The sequence below is a fragment of the Vidua macroura genome, chromosome 1 (assembly GCF_024509145.1).
Source record: "Vidua macroura isolate BioBank_ID:100142 chromosome 1, ASM2450914v1, whole genome shotgun sequence".
Classification (NCBI taxonomy): domain Eukaryota; kingdom Metazoa; phylum Chordata; class Aves; order Passeriformes; family Viduidae; genus Vidua; species Vidua macroura.
This window is the reverse complement of record NC_071571.1, coordinates 59,155,992-59,172,398: the sequence shown is the minus strand read 5'-3', so window position 1 is coordinate 59,172,398 and position 16,407 is coordinate 59,155,992. Positions and strand designations below refer to the sequence as shown.

General features: G+C 36.7%; 1 protein-coding gene and 1 long non-coding RNA gene across 4 annotated transcripts in view; one reads left to right on the top strand and one right to left on the bottom strand.

Annotated features, from left to right (window-relative positions):
* The first annotated feature begins 720 nt into the window (after positions 1-720).
* Positions 721-15,579, top strand: LOC128816785 (uncharacterized). Its single transcript, XR_008440021.1, has 3 exons — positions 721-1,087; positions 14,846-14,984; positions 15,422-15,579. It is a non-coding gene; the product is annotated as an uncharacterized LOC128816785 (long non-coding RNA).
* The window catches only part of NFX1 (nuclear transcription factor, X-box binding 1), a 97,817-nt gene continuing 91,637 nt past the window's right edge, over positions 10,228-16,407 (bottom strand). For all 3 annotated transcript variants that reach the window (XR_008439989.1, XM_053994411.1, XM_053994627.1), the window contains 2 exons: positions 15,587-15,688; positions 10,228-14,103 (listed from right to left, as the gene is read on the bottom strand). Coding sequence is in view for 2 of the 3 variants with exons in the window: in XM_053994411.1 (XP_053850386.1) it covers positions 14,028-14,103; positions 15,587-15,688 (178 nt within the window). In the remaining variant the exon portion in view is untranslated. The remainder of the gene's footprint in view (positions 14,104-15,586; positions 15,689-16,407) is intronic.

Sequence of the window (16,407 nt, the reverse complement as noted above, 5' to 3'; positions counted from 1 at the left end):
TTATTATATAAACTAGGGGAAGAAGGAGGAAAGGGGGATGTTTAGAGTGATGATGTTTGTATTCCCAAGTAACTGTTATGCATGATGGGACCTTGCTCACCTGGAGATGGCTGAACACCTGCCTGCCCTTGGGAAGCAGTGAGTTAATTACTTGTTTTGTTTTGCTTGTGTACGTGGCTTTTGCTTTCCCTGTTAAACTGTCTTTATGTCAACCCATTAATTTTCTAGCTTTTACCTGTCCAGTTCTCTCCCTGATCCCACTGGCAAGGATGTGAGTGAGCAGCTGCATGGGGCTTGGCTGCTGGCTGGGGTTAAGCCATGATGGTCCTTTTTGGCACCCAATGTGAGGTACAATGTCTTTAAGATAAAGACAGATTTGATTGGGATGTGCTAAATTTAATTTATAGCTATTAGTGCTGCTTAGCTGGTAATTAGCAGGTCCCTGTGCTTGCCATGGGGCTCCCTTCCATGACTTACATTAGTCTAGTGCTCCTTAGTGGTTGTTTTCTGCTTTTGCTGCTTGCTGTATTGCTGTACTGCTTATCATCTCCCTGTATTGTACCTGGGAACATTTTGATAAAAGCGTTGGTGATATACCTGGGCTGGCAGATTGCCAGGGTGTCGCTGCTGTTTCTGTGTTGCTGTACTGGACAGGTGGAATTCCAGTGTGAACTTCAGCTGAATAGACTATGACATCAATCAGTCTAGATGGAGCAGAGACCCACCTGCATCCCATGGAGGACCCTACACCTGAGTAGGTGCATGCCTGAAGAAGGCTGTACCCCATGAGATGCTGTGATTGGAGCAGGTTTGCTGACAAGGCCTTGTGACCTCATGAGGGGCCCTGCTGGAGCAGTTAGCGAAGAAGTGGAACCTGTGCAAAGGCCCCACACTGGAGAAGTTTGAGGACTGTCCCATGGGTGTGCTCCCAGATTGGAGCAGGGGCAGCAGAGATTCCCTCACAGCCCACAGTGAAGACCATGGTGAAGCAGTTATCTCCTGCAGCCCATGCAGGACTGTGAGGTGGACTACACCAGCAGTGGACTCTAGTGGGAACCCTTTGTTTTTAGCCAGGCTGCGGACAAGGGTAGGAGTTCATTGCAGTGTTAAAAACACTATAACCTGACCCAAAAGGACTAGGGATGGAGATTGTAATGGATATACCTTTAAATGGTTGTAAACTATGATTTGAATTGTGTGGTACAGAAATTAGTACAGCAGAAACGACCTGAGGCAATTGAGGAGAAGCCTTACGGGAAGCAGTGACTTGACCTGAGTTGGCTTTGGTGCCCAGTAATAAGCAGCAAGAAATAGAGCCCAAAGTAATGGACTAAATTAATTCAATAGACATTTTTAACATATTTTATAGACATTTTGCAGGGGTGGTCTATAGGCTAAGGGAACAATATCTCTGTATTATATCAAAGAATGGGAAGGGGGAAGTGTTTAATGAGGTTGTATGGAATAGTGTGGGACTTGAGTATGATGGTACTAAATAAGAGTTGGAAGTCCTACTTTCCTGCATACACTTTATGTCATCAAAAACATAGCACTTCTCTGCCTCTTTTTTCTTTTGACATGGGAATGAAGCACAGGTTTTGTTTTGGTTACAGATCTGTCCATAATATGTTTCACTTTTTTAGCATTTTTATCTTTGATGTTTTCCATGCAAACTTTTCATTTCTCATGAAAAAATCATAGCCAAATAAACAGTTTGTTTTTTAACAGCCAGGACCTTGTGCTTCTGCAAACATTCCCAGACATCAGTCTGCAGCTTGGGCAAATTACTTTCACATTCACATTAGTTGCAGAGTCATGTGATAAGTACAGCTAGCAATATATCTTTATAGACAGTTACTACCTGTAATACAAATACAGCACAAAATTTTCCTGCCCTAAGTAACCTTCTGACCTCCCTAACCCTATGATAATTTTGATCATGTGAAAGGAGGAAGGAGGTCTTGGGAGACATATGGTGACCGTTTGGCTTAAAAATACCCCAACGCTTTCCCCCCCATGATATAATATGCAGTGGGTCTTCAAGCAAGGATATATCAATCAGTATGACCTTCCTATGCACAGTCCACCCCAGTTTGTGAGGCAGTTCTTTTGCACAAATTTACATATGTACATCAGATCCATCACTTCTCTAAGTCCTGTGAGACTCTCAGCAAAACAAAGATTATTGTTACCATTATTTAGCTTAATTAAAAAGTACCTCTTTGACTATGGTTAAAGCGGCAGATGGACTACAGTTCTGCATCCTATACTTCCAACTTCTTTTGTTGTAATGATAGCCAAGAGGAAAATCTGATCAAAACCACAACTCATTTACTCTGTAGGAGAGGTACTGATGCAGTCTAAAACTCTTCTGCTTTCATATTGCTTAAATTAGTAGTGGAAGAATATGGAGGATGGTACATGTTGAGAGCTTCAAGATGAAGCTGAACATAATCACCAGTTTCGAACAGTTGGCATGAGTGGTTAAAACATTTCATATAATTCCAATAATGATACCTAAATGTACAAATCTTTATTCTTCTACATATTGCTTAGCTCCGAACACTTTGATGTGCTGTTAACATTGCTGCATATCCTCCACAGATGCCTCTTGCTCTACCTCCTCTGCTACATTTGGGTATAAAAGTAACACTGAGCTTTTAAATACCCCCTCAGCAATAGTGTATGCTGCCAGTGGCCTCTCCTGGCAGACATACAGTCATTGTAAACTTGTTCACAATGGGTATAGCCCCCAGTTCTATAAGGTAAGCACAGTATCCAGGGTGTTCCTTCCAGGAACTCCTTTCCTAGAAGGACACACATCCACTGCCCAGCAGACTCAGTCCCATTTCTGGAACTGACAGTTGCCATAAACACTCTCTTTCAAGATGCAGATTTTTTTAGCCTTAACTAATGAGCAGTCTTTGTTGTAACAATGTTATATGTTTTGCAGGGCCAAGAGTATTTGCAACACCAGCATTTTTATGCCTTCTCCCTTGCCTGCTACTCTTCCATACCCAGTAACAACCATGGCCTTCAGCTCTGCAAAAAACCCCACTATTTTTTGGCATCCTTGGGTTTTCAGCGGTAACTGTAGTCTCCAGACCATGTGTCTGTAGACTGCAATCCAGAGCCTTGGTTTTCCACAGTAATTATTCTCTGATAATTAGTAATTATGGTCTAACAGTACAGTCTTTATTTCATTCTTAGTCTTTTTAGTATTTTCATTTGAAACATCAAACAAAATCACAAGCTTCCAGGACAACTACAATTAGTCCTACAAGCTGTCATCTCCCCCACAGCTGTGTGCAAAGGATGCTTCCCCACAACCAGCATTCTCAGAATGAAACTTGAAATTCAATTCACGGCCTTGGCTCATGTGGTGTTTTATGAGAAGCCCTTCAGGTCTCATAAGGATTTCTGTAATACAGCTCTCCTCATGTGACAGTCTGGCTTTTCAGCCTCAAGATGACCCAGACCACTGTTGTAGCATATACTACATGGTTATTAGGGTTGTTACCCATGGCAGCAAAACTAAAGAATTTCATAGGATTGCTAATTAAGTGCAAATGCTTGTCCTCTCATTCCAGTAATAAGAGTGAGAAATTTGTTTCCTGGAGTTTCCCTCCCTGTGTATTCAAGCAATACTATTTGTCTTCTTTTCTGTTGTCCTGTAAATACCGGAAGTCCAGCCACAATTCTACTGTGCTGCACAGCAAATAGAAAGTCATTAGGACAATCCAAAACATGAGCAGTCTTTTGAATTTGTTAATTCTAACATTGGGCTCATCTACATTGAAAACTGCACAAGCTGTTGAGCAACCACTGTGCTTGGCCTTAGAACTTAAATCTCAATAGATTAAAATCACATGGGGTTTATCAATAGTAGTGAAAGTATTAAGTTACTGTCTTTCGTAAGTGATGTTCTATAACCACAGGAATGTATGAATAATGTTTAGTGAAAGGAACAGTATCTCACAGAGATAACACAGGATCCATTCTGTCATCTCTGGCTGCTCTCCAAGAATAGCATGGAATTTATATATACAGTGAGAGGACAAGTGATAATCAACCAGAATTCACTGGTCCCCCTAATATTCATTGGTCTTAAGGATAAACAAAATTTTTCCTCTAAATTATTTTTTTTCTGTTTCTTGATAGGTTGTAACTCCATGCTATTACGTAACACAATATCCACCTTAAAACCAGGAAGTCTTCTGGTGCTTGACTCAAGAAGCACTTTGTGCTTCTCCTGGGCTAATCTGTCAGAACTCAGAGCCCACTGTGAAATGAACTTCTAAAATCCCTTAGATTGTTAGTGTATCATATTCCCATCCACTCCTCTGTGATTTATCTTATACTTCAAAGCAGGCCAGACAGACTCTGGTTGAGTGTCCACCTCACATTTGGCAAGGGAGGGAGGTTTCATCAATGATGCCCCATCAAAGTGTAACAAACATCATGTAAAGAGTCTGGAGAAATATATCATCTCAATCTCTCCTCTCTTCCACTGTCTACCGTACAAAACCTCTTCACCTTTGGTGCAATCATGAACTTCAAGCATAACTCACCTGTATTTCTCCATTCATCAGTCTTCAGTCATTAGCTCATGCTTGCTTTAATCTCCCATTCTTATTTCAAGCTATTTTGTCCCTCACTGTGCCACCAGAATGTCTGCCCACATTTCCCAAATGCCTGGGCCAGCTTAATTTGTTTTTGAAATATATTGTTGGTTGCTGTCCTGGCTGCAATATGCTCAGGAATACTACTGAATATGCATCCCTTTCCTCACTTTGTCTTCCTCTTTTCTCATCACTGTGAGACAATTTCCTCCCAGAAGCAGAGCAATGCCTTTCTGCCCTTTTTATCTGAAAATGCCAGAGCAACATTTTCTGCATTCCATGTCACTACCTTCTCTGAATACCTCATGAACTCCTGGGCTGCTGGAATGACAATGCCTTTGTTCCTGAGAACATATGCTATCCCACCTGCTTTCTTACTCCTTTATCTCAGCCCTAACTGCTTTTTCCTGGCCATCTTATAATTTAGACCTATTCTGGGGATGCCAGGCTCAACAATACCATGCATATGACTCCAGACCAGTTTCATGTCATTCATCTACAGTGGTAGAGATGTATGCTACCTTCCTTACTACTTTCTTATCTTCAAGCATCAAGAAATCAATCAAACCCATACTCTTCCAGTGTTCTCCATCTTTTTTGGCAATCTGTATGACAAAAAGACTGCTAGGTATAATAAAATCTTCCAGGAAATCTGGAATTAAAACCACCAGTAATGTTCTGAGTCCATGTCTTTTTCTCTCTCTTGCCCAATCTGTTTTCCTAAAACTACTCCTGTCATAGATTCATAGAGGCCCATACTCCCACTCTGCACCTGCAATGGCCAAACTTCCCACCTAGTAACAATCAGGGAGTCTAATACCTAGAGCCAGTAAAGAACATTCCTGACATTACTGGTGCACTGAATTTGAACTAAACACCCAAAGAGGAACCAGTAACTGATTAGAACTAGTGTGCTATGGAGTAATTCCAAAACTGCACTCTTCAACTGTGACATTAGTAGAAAAAAGGGGAAGTCTTAGCTCTAAATGTCCATAGTTGTAAAGTAGTTTTTATTGACAGCAATTTCTTTCACATAATTATATTTTCAATTTATAGACATGGATAATGTTTTGAAAATATTTTACAGGGTAGCAGTTTTTAGTTTTTATTCATATGAAGAGGAAAACATCTATCACTACACTAACTGCAAATCATTTTGCTTCTGAAAACAAGCCCTTTTTATAACTTCTTGATATAGATGTTAAGATGTCCATTCCACAGAATAAACTGACCTTGCTTCAGTTAGCTTTTGATGACAGAAACTGTTTGGCCATTAAAAGTATGTCCTTATTAAGGAATTAAATATCAGCTAACACTTAAAGAAAGCTTCATTAATCTCAGAATATGAAGCGCTCTCTCTTCAAGCCAGTGTTTCTAAATTATTTCAATTTAATACATTCTTTGATGCAAAAGAAATATTATGAAGCACTAAAATAATTTTTCATTCACTTAGAAAGAATAAATGTTAACATTTGCTGCTCTTATTGTTATCCCCAAAATTAATATTTGAATTTAACTGTAACAGTCAGAATCTGCAAACTGAATCTGTAGCAACTGAAAAATTACAGCCTTATCATAACTGAGTTACAACACTGCATACACAGATTATAAGATCCTAGGAAAACATGGAAACTTTATTTCCCTTCATTCACTCCTTTCTGTTCTACAAGAAAATATTTTACCCATATATGTGTAAAAAACCACTGAATGGCAAACATTAGAAGACTATAAAAGCTGTATCAGAATGAACAACTGCAAAATATTAGGAGCTATCAAATTGGGCACAAAACAACCATCAAGAAGCTATTAGCATTGAACACTTCAGTGTGACTGCACAATTACCTCTTCTATCAATTAACCAATCATGATCTTTCTGAAAAAAACCAAAATGTAGCACAGATATTAGCATATTAATAGAATTGCTAATAATTTCTGGAGACTATATGCTGCATTCAAAAAGATTAATAAAAAGACTAAGATGATAAAGAGAATCAACAGCCTGTTCAAAAGGGAACTCAAGGAGATCAAGACAACCCAGCAAAGACATGGAGAGAACTTTATTAATGTGTCTCTACACACATCTTTGACATCTAACATTATATGTAGAAAAAGAACTGCTAAAGCTCAGGGACAAATTTGAGTCAAAAGCATAGCTTCTTTAGGTTGGCCATGAATTGTAGGATCATATTGGTTGGAAGAGATTTCAGGGAGGTAATGTAGTCCAATTTCCTACTCCAAGCATGTCCAGTTAAAGAAGGTTGTTCAGGATCTCATACAGTTGAGTTCTTAATGTCTTCACAGAAGACAATTCTGTAACACATCTGACTAAACTCATCCTGTATTTTACCGCCTTCCTCATGAAAGTATCAAGTCATAATGTCTCATGTTTCAATTTGTATTTCCTGTCACCTGTGGCAAGAACATTTCTCTCTCTCTCAGGATTTTTCAAGAATGTACACAGAGAGAAATGAAAGAGAAAACTATTTCTATTTCTGCTCCTTGTTTTCTCTTGTGGAATGTGTTTGGAGAATTGTTTACCTAGAGTGATTGCTTGGCTGGATCATGGTGGATTGTTTGGGCCTGATGACCAATCAGATCCACCTGTGTCTGGACTATGGTGAACAGGGTCACGAGTTGTTAGTAGTTAGATATGACAGTTAGAGAAAGTAGCACGTAGTTTTTAGTATCCTCTTTTATATAGTATATTAATGTATTATAGCATAATTATAATAAAGAAATAATTCAGCCTTCTGAACTGGAGTCAGACATCATCATTCTTCCCACTGGGTTTGCCGACATCTACAACAGTCATCATTTTACAGTACACTCTGAATCTGTCTTCTCTATACGTCCTGTTAGGTATGTGTGGACAGAAGTAAAGATTTCAGTATTCTCCTTTCTGAGGCTGAACAAATCCAGTGCCTTCAACCTCTCCATTATGTCACGTCATGTACTCCTGCCTCCTGACCAACTCGTGGTCTTCTGCTTGAGTTGTTTCAGTCAAGGCTTTTCTTATACTGCAGAGCCTGCAGCTGGACCCAGTATTACGTAAGTCATCTCACAAGCGCTGACAGAAGAGAGTAATGGCTTCCTTCGACCTGCTGTGCTTGTGATGACAATCCAGGACAGAGTGCATGGCTGGTTTTGCCACAAGGGTGCACTGCTAACTCACAGTTAACTGGCTGTCCACCAGGATCCCCAGGCACCCAGTTCTTTTTACATAAAGCTGCTATCAAGACAATGAGCTCCAGCCTGTACAATTGCATTAGGTTATTCCATTCTAGGTCCATGGCTTTGTAGACATTTAGGCTGAAGATTAATAATACTTTCTCATGGCCAGGACTGGAAGAAACAGGAAAACCATGGACTAAAAAATTAACTTCATATGGGGCTTTATCAGTTCTTAGTAAGTATATTACTCACTTAGTAAGTAATTTGATATCAGCTGACAGCCAAGATATACACTCCTTAAATGCCTAATAATGTTACCAAAAATACACCTCATATAAAAATTAACGATTTGATATTTCAATCCAATACCTGTTTAATCACTGCCTACTTCAATAGAATATAATTAAAATTGCAGAAGACTTTAATTGAAGCTGCTGAACTGTCCTTCCTAAGCAATCACGCTTAACTAGAAAGTTTGGCACCTATTTATTTGATGCCAACATACTGAATTTTAACACCAATCTGAGTCAGTACTCACCACGAGTTACTGCACTGACTGAAGATTTTTATTAGTACTTCCTGAAACAGCATTTCTTTGTAAGAGGCATCTAACTTACTGTGATAGCAGTAAATTCTGAAAATTCCTTGAATTGCTTGTTAAAAAAAAGGTAAGCTGTCTAGGTGCCTTGAATTGACAGAATGTACTTTCCTGACTGTCCTGTTTGATAGGTGATATCCAACATCCAACACAGTTTTCACCACAGCTTTTATTTCCTAGAACTTAGATTTATAAGTAATGCTCCCTAGTAAAACATGTTAACTTACCCTACATACACATTTTGAAAGACAGCCTTTTGACTAGCATCTAAAAAGAGTTCTATTAAGATAGATTTTTCTTTATGCTGATGCTTTTAGTTTAGTTTCTTACATCTCCTTACAAATCAAGCCCTCTAGTTCTCTGACTAGAATACATTTTCTACACTTTAAATGTGAATGTAGTAAGATGACTGGATGCTGGAGTAAGCACACATTAGATCCATCAGAAAACCAAACCATTTACTAGGGGGGAGTTCCTGAACATTTCACAGAAAGTAATGTTGAGAAGGGCAAGCATAGCTGAGTTTGACACAACAGATGTATTTTGCTCCTATTCCTTTCACTGAAAAGAACTACAAAGAAGGCAGCAGTAGCTCATAATGGCACCTAAATTGGTAAAAGCGTTGTCTGAAATACCAGAAAGGTGAAATGCCTTGATCTGTACTCTTAAAAATATTCTTTCAGTGATAAAAAAAACTTTCTGTTTTGAAAGAGACATGTATTTCCCATAGAAACTCTAAATTAGACACCTTGACTTAGAAACATAATAAAAATACATTGCTTGAAACAGCATTATTATCAATGCATAATAACAAAAGATTCCTAGGATCCTTCTGGGACCTTGCTTCTTGCAGGACAGTATCAACATGTCCATCTGCTCAAGACACTGCACTACTTTCTTCAAAAATCTTGAGATGACAAACACTAAGAAACCTGGTCTAAAGCTCAGGAGTGTCCAAAATACAGCCTCTCTACATAAGCCCTTTCTAATGGCTCTAATATTCTGGTTTACAGTTAAGTAGTAAGTATATACACATAAAAATTTGCACATCAACCATCTTAATAATTCAACATTTTAGTAAAGGATAAGAGCAGCATTTGTTAAATATGAATGAAGGCTTCTGCTGGGAATTCAGTATCTACAAAGGCTAAAACACTTGAAACCCAATATTTGAACAATAGTATCTATCTAAACCTTTTCCAAACATGGAAAAGTGAACAGAAAGCAAAACTGACTGTATCTTCTGCTGCCGTTTGCACACACTAACAAGGAAGACGTATTTGGTCTCCCTCTAGTCCATGACACACCAAACTGAAGTGCAGGTGTTTATTTCAGGCAAAATTTCCAGTTAACATGTTTTCCAATGCTTGTACACCTGCAACATGCCATCCTCATCTTCCAAAAATATCCTGAAAGTCCAAACTTAAAGGCAGTTGGAGTAGCAAGCTAAAAGGTTTTAATCTGTCTTTCAAGACTCTTCAATCTCAGATCACTTCCTGAATTTCTATGAGTCAACTCGCACTTCAACTGAAATATCAAGTCAGGATTTTGCTGGAAATGCATGACCTGGGTTAAAAGTTTAGGGAGGAGCCAGTTCAAATTACTTAAAACTTCTGATTTTTCAGACTGCTTGTTTTTTGAGTCTTCCCATCATTTACTGAACTGTGATGGCAGAGTTTTTACATCATCCCTCCACCCCTCATATATCATCCTGAATTTGTTGTATCTAATGCCCACAGAACTTTAATGTTACATTAGTCCTCACTTCCCCTCCCACCATCTGCCTTACAGTCACCATTACCACTTAATGGTGAACAAACAACAATGAAAGGACCGTAAGTTAAAATAATGTATTTTATTGACAAGTAGCATGTAGGCTGACATAATAAAGGGTTTTTCATATAACCAAAATGCACATTTCTATCCAGAATCATCTCTCCTGTAGCTCTGAATTTCAAGAAGGCAGCATACTCTCCATTTTCTGGGGAGCCCTCTTTATTTGCTTTATTCTTCACACAGTATTCATTTAAAAATCACTTCAATTCCAGGAAACCACATATTTTATTTAAAAATTTGAAGAAAAGGAACTTCCCAAATCTCCGTTTAAATCTTTACACTTGTTTCTCTGTGATGTCTCAGTCTTCCAACTCTTAAATACCAAGATGAAGTTTGCCAACAATTCAAAAACACTGAACTTTAAATTTAGATTTATTTTGGGTTTGTAAAGAAAGTAATTTTACATCAGTAACTTGACAAAATCAAGTTAAATATAAATCTTTCAACAAATGACAAGTGTTGTAGAAAAACATTACTTTGCACATTTTGAGGCAGATACTGTAAAAACTGCCACAGAAACAAGTGATCTTGAAGTTTACTTATGTATCTTATACAATTTTATGTTAAACCCAAATACTGAATATTCATAACATTTAAAATATGTTAAGCTATACAGACAGGCAACAGCACAGCCCAAATGCCAAACTATCTGCCTATTTTAAACACAATTTTAAAAGCACTTAATGAAGTTGCATGAATTCCAACTGGTATTGTATAAGTTATTTCAAAAGATGTTCACTGAGAAGTACTTTCTTCAAATATATTTACAGGAGACAATATTATTCTTAGAGCTGTGGAAAACTGCTAGCATACTGAAGCTGAAGTCATAAGTTACAGTGATGTCACCATGATTTTTGCCACTGACTTCACTGATGCAAAGATTTCTTTCATCTATTTATTTTTCTATTAGATAAAAGGTGTAAACACCAGCTCAGATTTTAAAAATAACTATTTGAAAAATATTTCCACAAGGCACACGTGCAATATGAAGCTCAGTTATCACATATATCAAAACTCCAGCCTTTATTTCTATTCCATATTCCATATGAAAGTCACTGATACATTGCAGCAAAAGCAAAGCAAAACAGAAAGAACAGCACCACTGTTAGTCTTTGCTAATTCCTTCTTAAGGCTAATTCCTTCTTAAGGCTATGTAATTGAGGGGAAAATCACTTTCACAGGTAAACATATGGTATCATATTTTTAACCAAGTTACTAAAATGCATTTAAAAAAAAAAATTGGTACTTGTGAATTGCTTCATTACTGCAGGTATGGATCCAATAGCCATTATTTAGAAATGTGGAACATATCTATAAAAATGTTTTAACATTCACATAGTTAAGAGGCAAGTGATAAGAAGTATGACTTCTCAGTATGGACAGATTTGGTAATAATTATTAATCTTAGCTTGAGAAACTGAGATTACTTCCATTTTCTTATTACAAGCAGTGGCAACTTGACTGCTGAAATGTGTCTCACCAAAGATGTTGAGTTTTTATGTTAATGCCATAATCTGATAAAAAGTCCACTAAATAGAGCTGAAAATAATGCTACAAAAACATTTTAGGTTTTAAATTTCAAATCAGAGGCACAAATGTGATGGTTTTGGCTATATTCATGTTGGCTACTAACTGTGAATAGTTAGTAGGCTTCACCTTTATTCTACTTACTGTCAACTAAGCCACTTTGATCTTCTGTAATGTTAGGTCTACCTATAGTAAACCAATTGTGTGTGCTCCAGTATACATGCATCTGACTCAGTTCAATGGACATGTGTGCCAGCTCCTGTCTAGAACCCACCTTTGCAGCATAACTATATACATTCTTCCTAGAGGTCTTACTAGCTTTAAATCAGTGCTATATTAACATAGCTCTGAGTTCCAAAACCAGGAATAGTCTTTGTTTGGCCACATTGACTCAGCACTAGTCTGCAAGCACTGGTACAGATACAGTCCTCACACGGAATGGACTGAAGAAACACATTCCTGGAAGTAACTTATTTCTTCAGCTAAACTTAGCAATACACCTTGTAGAATCAAACCATAATTTGCTTAAGAAATTAAGGGCAATGTAAGACATAGGGAATTAATTTTCATTTCTGTTCACAAAGTATTAGACAAAAAAAGTAAAGCAAATTTAAATCACTACATACAAATTAAAAGCTTGAACACTCTTGAAGGTACCTGTTTTACCTGAAATATTTCAAATGCTTAGTAACATTTAAGACTGCATTTTTAAAAATGTGAAATAATAAACTCCTACAAAAATATACAATAATAGTAAGCATTTTATTTTCAAAACATTTGGGGGGCACATATGGTTTGTGAGTTTTCTACTCCTTGTTCTTCCATGTTTCTTGAGCTGTTCATTTGAAATGTAGCCAGGGAATGCTTCATGGTTAAGGCTCAGGGTCATATGACAACTTCAAGTGAATCTAAGCATGAGTAAATGCCTTTCATTTTTTGGCAACAAATCTCACACTACAACATAATGAGCCCCATTTTATCATCAGCCTCTGATGCTGTAAAGGGGACTCACCTCTAGTTTTACACGTAGCAGCCACAAGGAACAAGAAACAGAGTGCATCAGCGTCAAAGTTCCAAAAGTTATTAACACAAAAACGCTTCTCCTCAGGAGAACAGATACGAATCAAATTCAGAACTGTACCACCTCTTCTGATCAGACCTACAATCTCCTCTCCCAGAGAGCTACTCACCTATCTTAAATCAAGACCTGGAAACAATTCACCATCATGAGACCACTCAGGTGTCTTTCAGGGTTTAAACCGTCATCCTATTTTGTTAATGGCATTTCCCATAAAACAAAGATCTTCCATTGCCAAATAGTTTAGGCAGATGGACTTACAAATTTTACAAGTTTTATTCCAAATTCATAACAAAATTAAACCAAACTTCACACATTCATCTAAAGCTTGCACAGTACAGAAAAAAATATAAACCACAATAAAAACATGCACAGAACACCAAAATAATATATGAAGTCTGATTTTGTTCAAGGTCTTGTATAAAAAAGTAGTAGTAGTAGTAGTAGTAATCTCATGTTGTGGGGTTGGTTTTGTTGTTGTTTAGTTTGGGTTTTTTCCTTTGTTTTTGCTTGTATTGCTTTTTAAACACATCAAATTTGAGATAAATTAGAGTAAGTTTTAATTCCTCACCTTCCTCAAATACTGGTTCTTCAGATTCCAAAGCAAGTCTGTGTTCTTAATAGGCATTTATGTATATATTTATACTTAAATTTTGTATTTCTTTCCATGTAGAAGAGTAACTCAAATTCTCAAATTTACCACAATAACACAGAAGTGAATTAATAAAATATGAAAATACTTTAAGAATATCCTAACTAGTTTTCATATCACAGATTATTTCTAGTCCATTTTAAGTTGTGTGAGATACATCAAAATAAATATTTGAGATTTACTGTCGTTCTTAATATTCCAAAAATATATCTGCTTACCACTAGTTCCCTTGCTTAAAAGTCATCAATTAAAATCTACATTATTCTGACAGGACATTAGATACAAAACTGCACCAAACCCAGATTTAAAAACCCATATTACTATTAGGTATTATGCACTTACATAAACTGTTGAAATGCTTAACTTTTTAAACTAGCATATATATCTAACTTTAGATGTTAAATTATGAATATGTTGAACAACTGATCATTTGACAGATAATAAAAAAGCACCTCGCACAATAACTTTGTATTTTCACCTCTAAGCTTCTGTATCATAATCTATGTGATTCTGATTCATCTGAATGATTCTACATCAATCACTTCAGTCCTGGACATCAAAGTAGTCGATTACTGGCTCTTCCTTTAATGGTTTGGACAAACCACTGTTTCCACTACTCCTGAAATTACAAGAATATTAGATATTACATGCATGAAAAAAAAAGATACAAAGTAAACTGAATAATAAACTCACATAATGTCTCAGTGTGCACATACACACTGCATTGGTCAATAGCATGTACTTCTAAACTAAGTTTTATTCAAAGTACTTTAATGCTTCAGAAAGCCTTTGTTTACTGAATTTTGACAAAAAAAATATGACTGATTAAATTAATGTACATCAACATGTGTCTAAAATTCCTTTTTGGGGTTTTACCAGAAAATGTAATTTACCAGTAATATTTGTTACAAAAATGATACTGTACTGAAGACTAAACATTCAAAATGCCTTTTTAAAGGAAATAGCAAAATAAATACTATTGAAGTGAGCTGATGATCAAACCTGCTTGCTTTCTAAAGCAAAAGTAACAAAAAATACATGGTCACAGCAAATCCAAACACTGTAAAGATTTTTTTTTCAGTAAGACAGTATGAGATCTTCCAAAAGGTTTTGTAGAATTAAGAATTTCTAAAGAAACTTTACTTCTAGTAATGAAAAATAAATGGCTAAGATCCTTTCTTTAATTTTGCTATGTAACTCCATAGCATTAATCAGGGTCACTGAAGACAGCAATCCCACAGAAGTGGAAATGAACAGTAACAACCTATTAAAACTGAGACTGAGTTACACCTTAAGCAATCCTTCTAGAAATATGTTTTGCTCTAGATGCTTAGCTCTGAAACTATTTAATTTTTTTTCAGAACAATCTAGTTTGTATTCCAGCAGCACCTATCAACAGCAGTTACTGCAACATTAAGCAGCCCCTTTCTGCAAAAGGTACTCAAGCATGATTTCAGATGCTCATCTGTGAAAAATTTGGGAGGAAAACACTTCTGAAAGGTAAACCCAAACAAATAACAAACCACCCATTAAAAATAAGTCTAACTATGAGATAACTACAAATATCTGAAGCTGACAGGTCATACAACATAAAGACTGTCCTTTTAAGACTATTCACCAAGATGCCTTATATATCCCATCTCGAGTAATTCTCACTCTCTGACAAAAATTGTAGTTCACCTTTAATCAACTGTGTAGTTATATATACACAAGAAAAATTCATTTAGTACCAGTCCAAATAAATTATCTTATGCCAGTAAGACATTACTTTTGGTTAAAGGTAAAAAAAACCAAGAATCCCAAACCTCCAAAACAGCACTCTCTTCCCAACTATCCAATATTTATTACAAAATAATTTTAAAATCTGATAATATTTGTTATACTACTACCCCAATACCACATGGCCAATCCTACGTTTTCTTATAATTTAATTTCAGGCTTACTTCTGTGGAAAGAACATCTTACTGCATGCTGCAAGCTCCACAGCAGAAAAAAGGGAAAAAAAGCAGAAACAGGGCATATGAAGTTGAAGCTCAGGAATATGTTCCTTGGGGAGCTCAGCACAAAATTGAAGAATAAGGTTTTAAATCCAAATTCCTTACTTATCTGTTTGTTTGTAATGAAGAAGAGGAGGTGCAGGACTGCTCTCCATTTCTTTATCTAGCACAGAAGTTAAGGTATTGCTTGGACAAGCGGATTTCCCTCTAAAGAAATAAAAGAAAGATTATTTAGTTCAATAGGAAATCAAACTCATTAAGAAGTTTGGAATGAGTAATATTTGTAAGTAGCAGTTTTGGTGTCAGAGTTCACATTTGTGTTCTTAAATCATCTATTCAAATATTTAATTTTCCAGCCATGGAGACCAACAATGCAAAAAGTACATTTTCATTACCAAAAATCTATCCAGTATTCTAAATGTCTCTTCATTGCTATCTATAAAAGATGCAGAAGCAGCTTACTAGATTTAAGCATTGGTACCCAGACTTCTTTTCTGCATGTGAGGTCCAACTCCCTTCTACTATGAAGTGCACTAAATGATCAACTGTTAAAATAGCAAAACTGGGATACTTATTCTCTAGGGCAACATATCTGTTCTTTCAAAGATATAAATCAGAAGGAACAACTTAATAGCTTAACTCAGCACCACAAGAACACAGTTCACTGAATTTATCTAAAATTTTGGAAGCACCTTCTCAAATGCTGGCAGTAAATCATGTTAAACTCATTGATCACAGCACTCTGCTAAGAGGCACTCCCTCAAACAACACTGCCTCTTCCTTGTAAGCAGTTCCAGGTGAATCAGATCAGAAGAAAAACACTATGCATTAGAGTGGGGAAATTAAAAAATCAGCTTCTTCTGTCCTCCACGCTAATTACAATCTATTATGTGATTGCCACCACACAATGAAGCATCACACTTGTG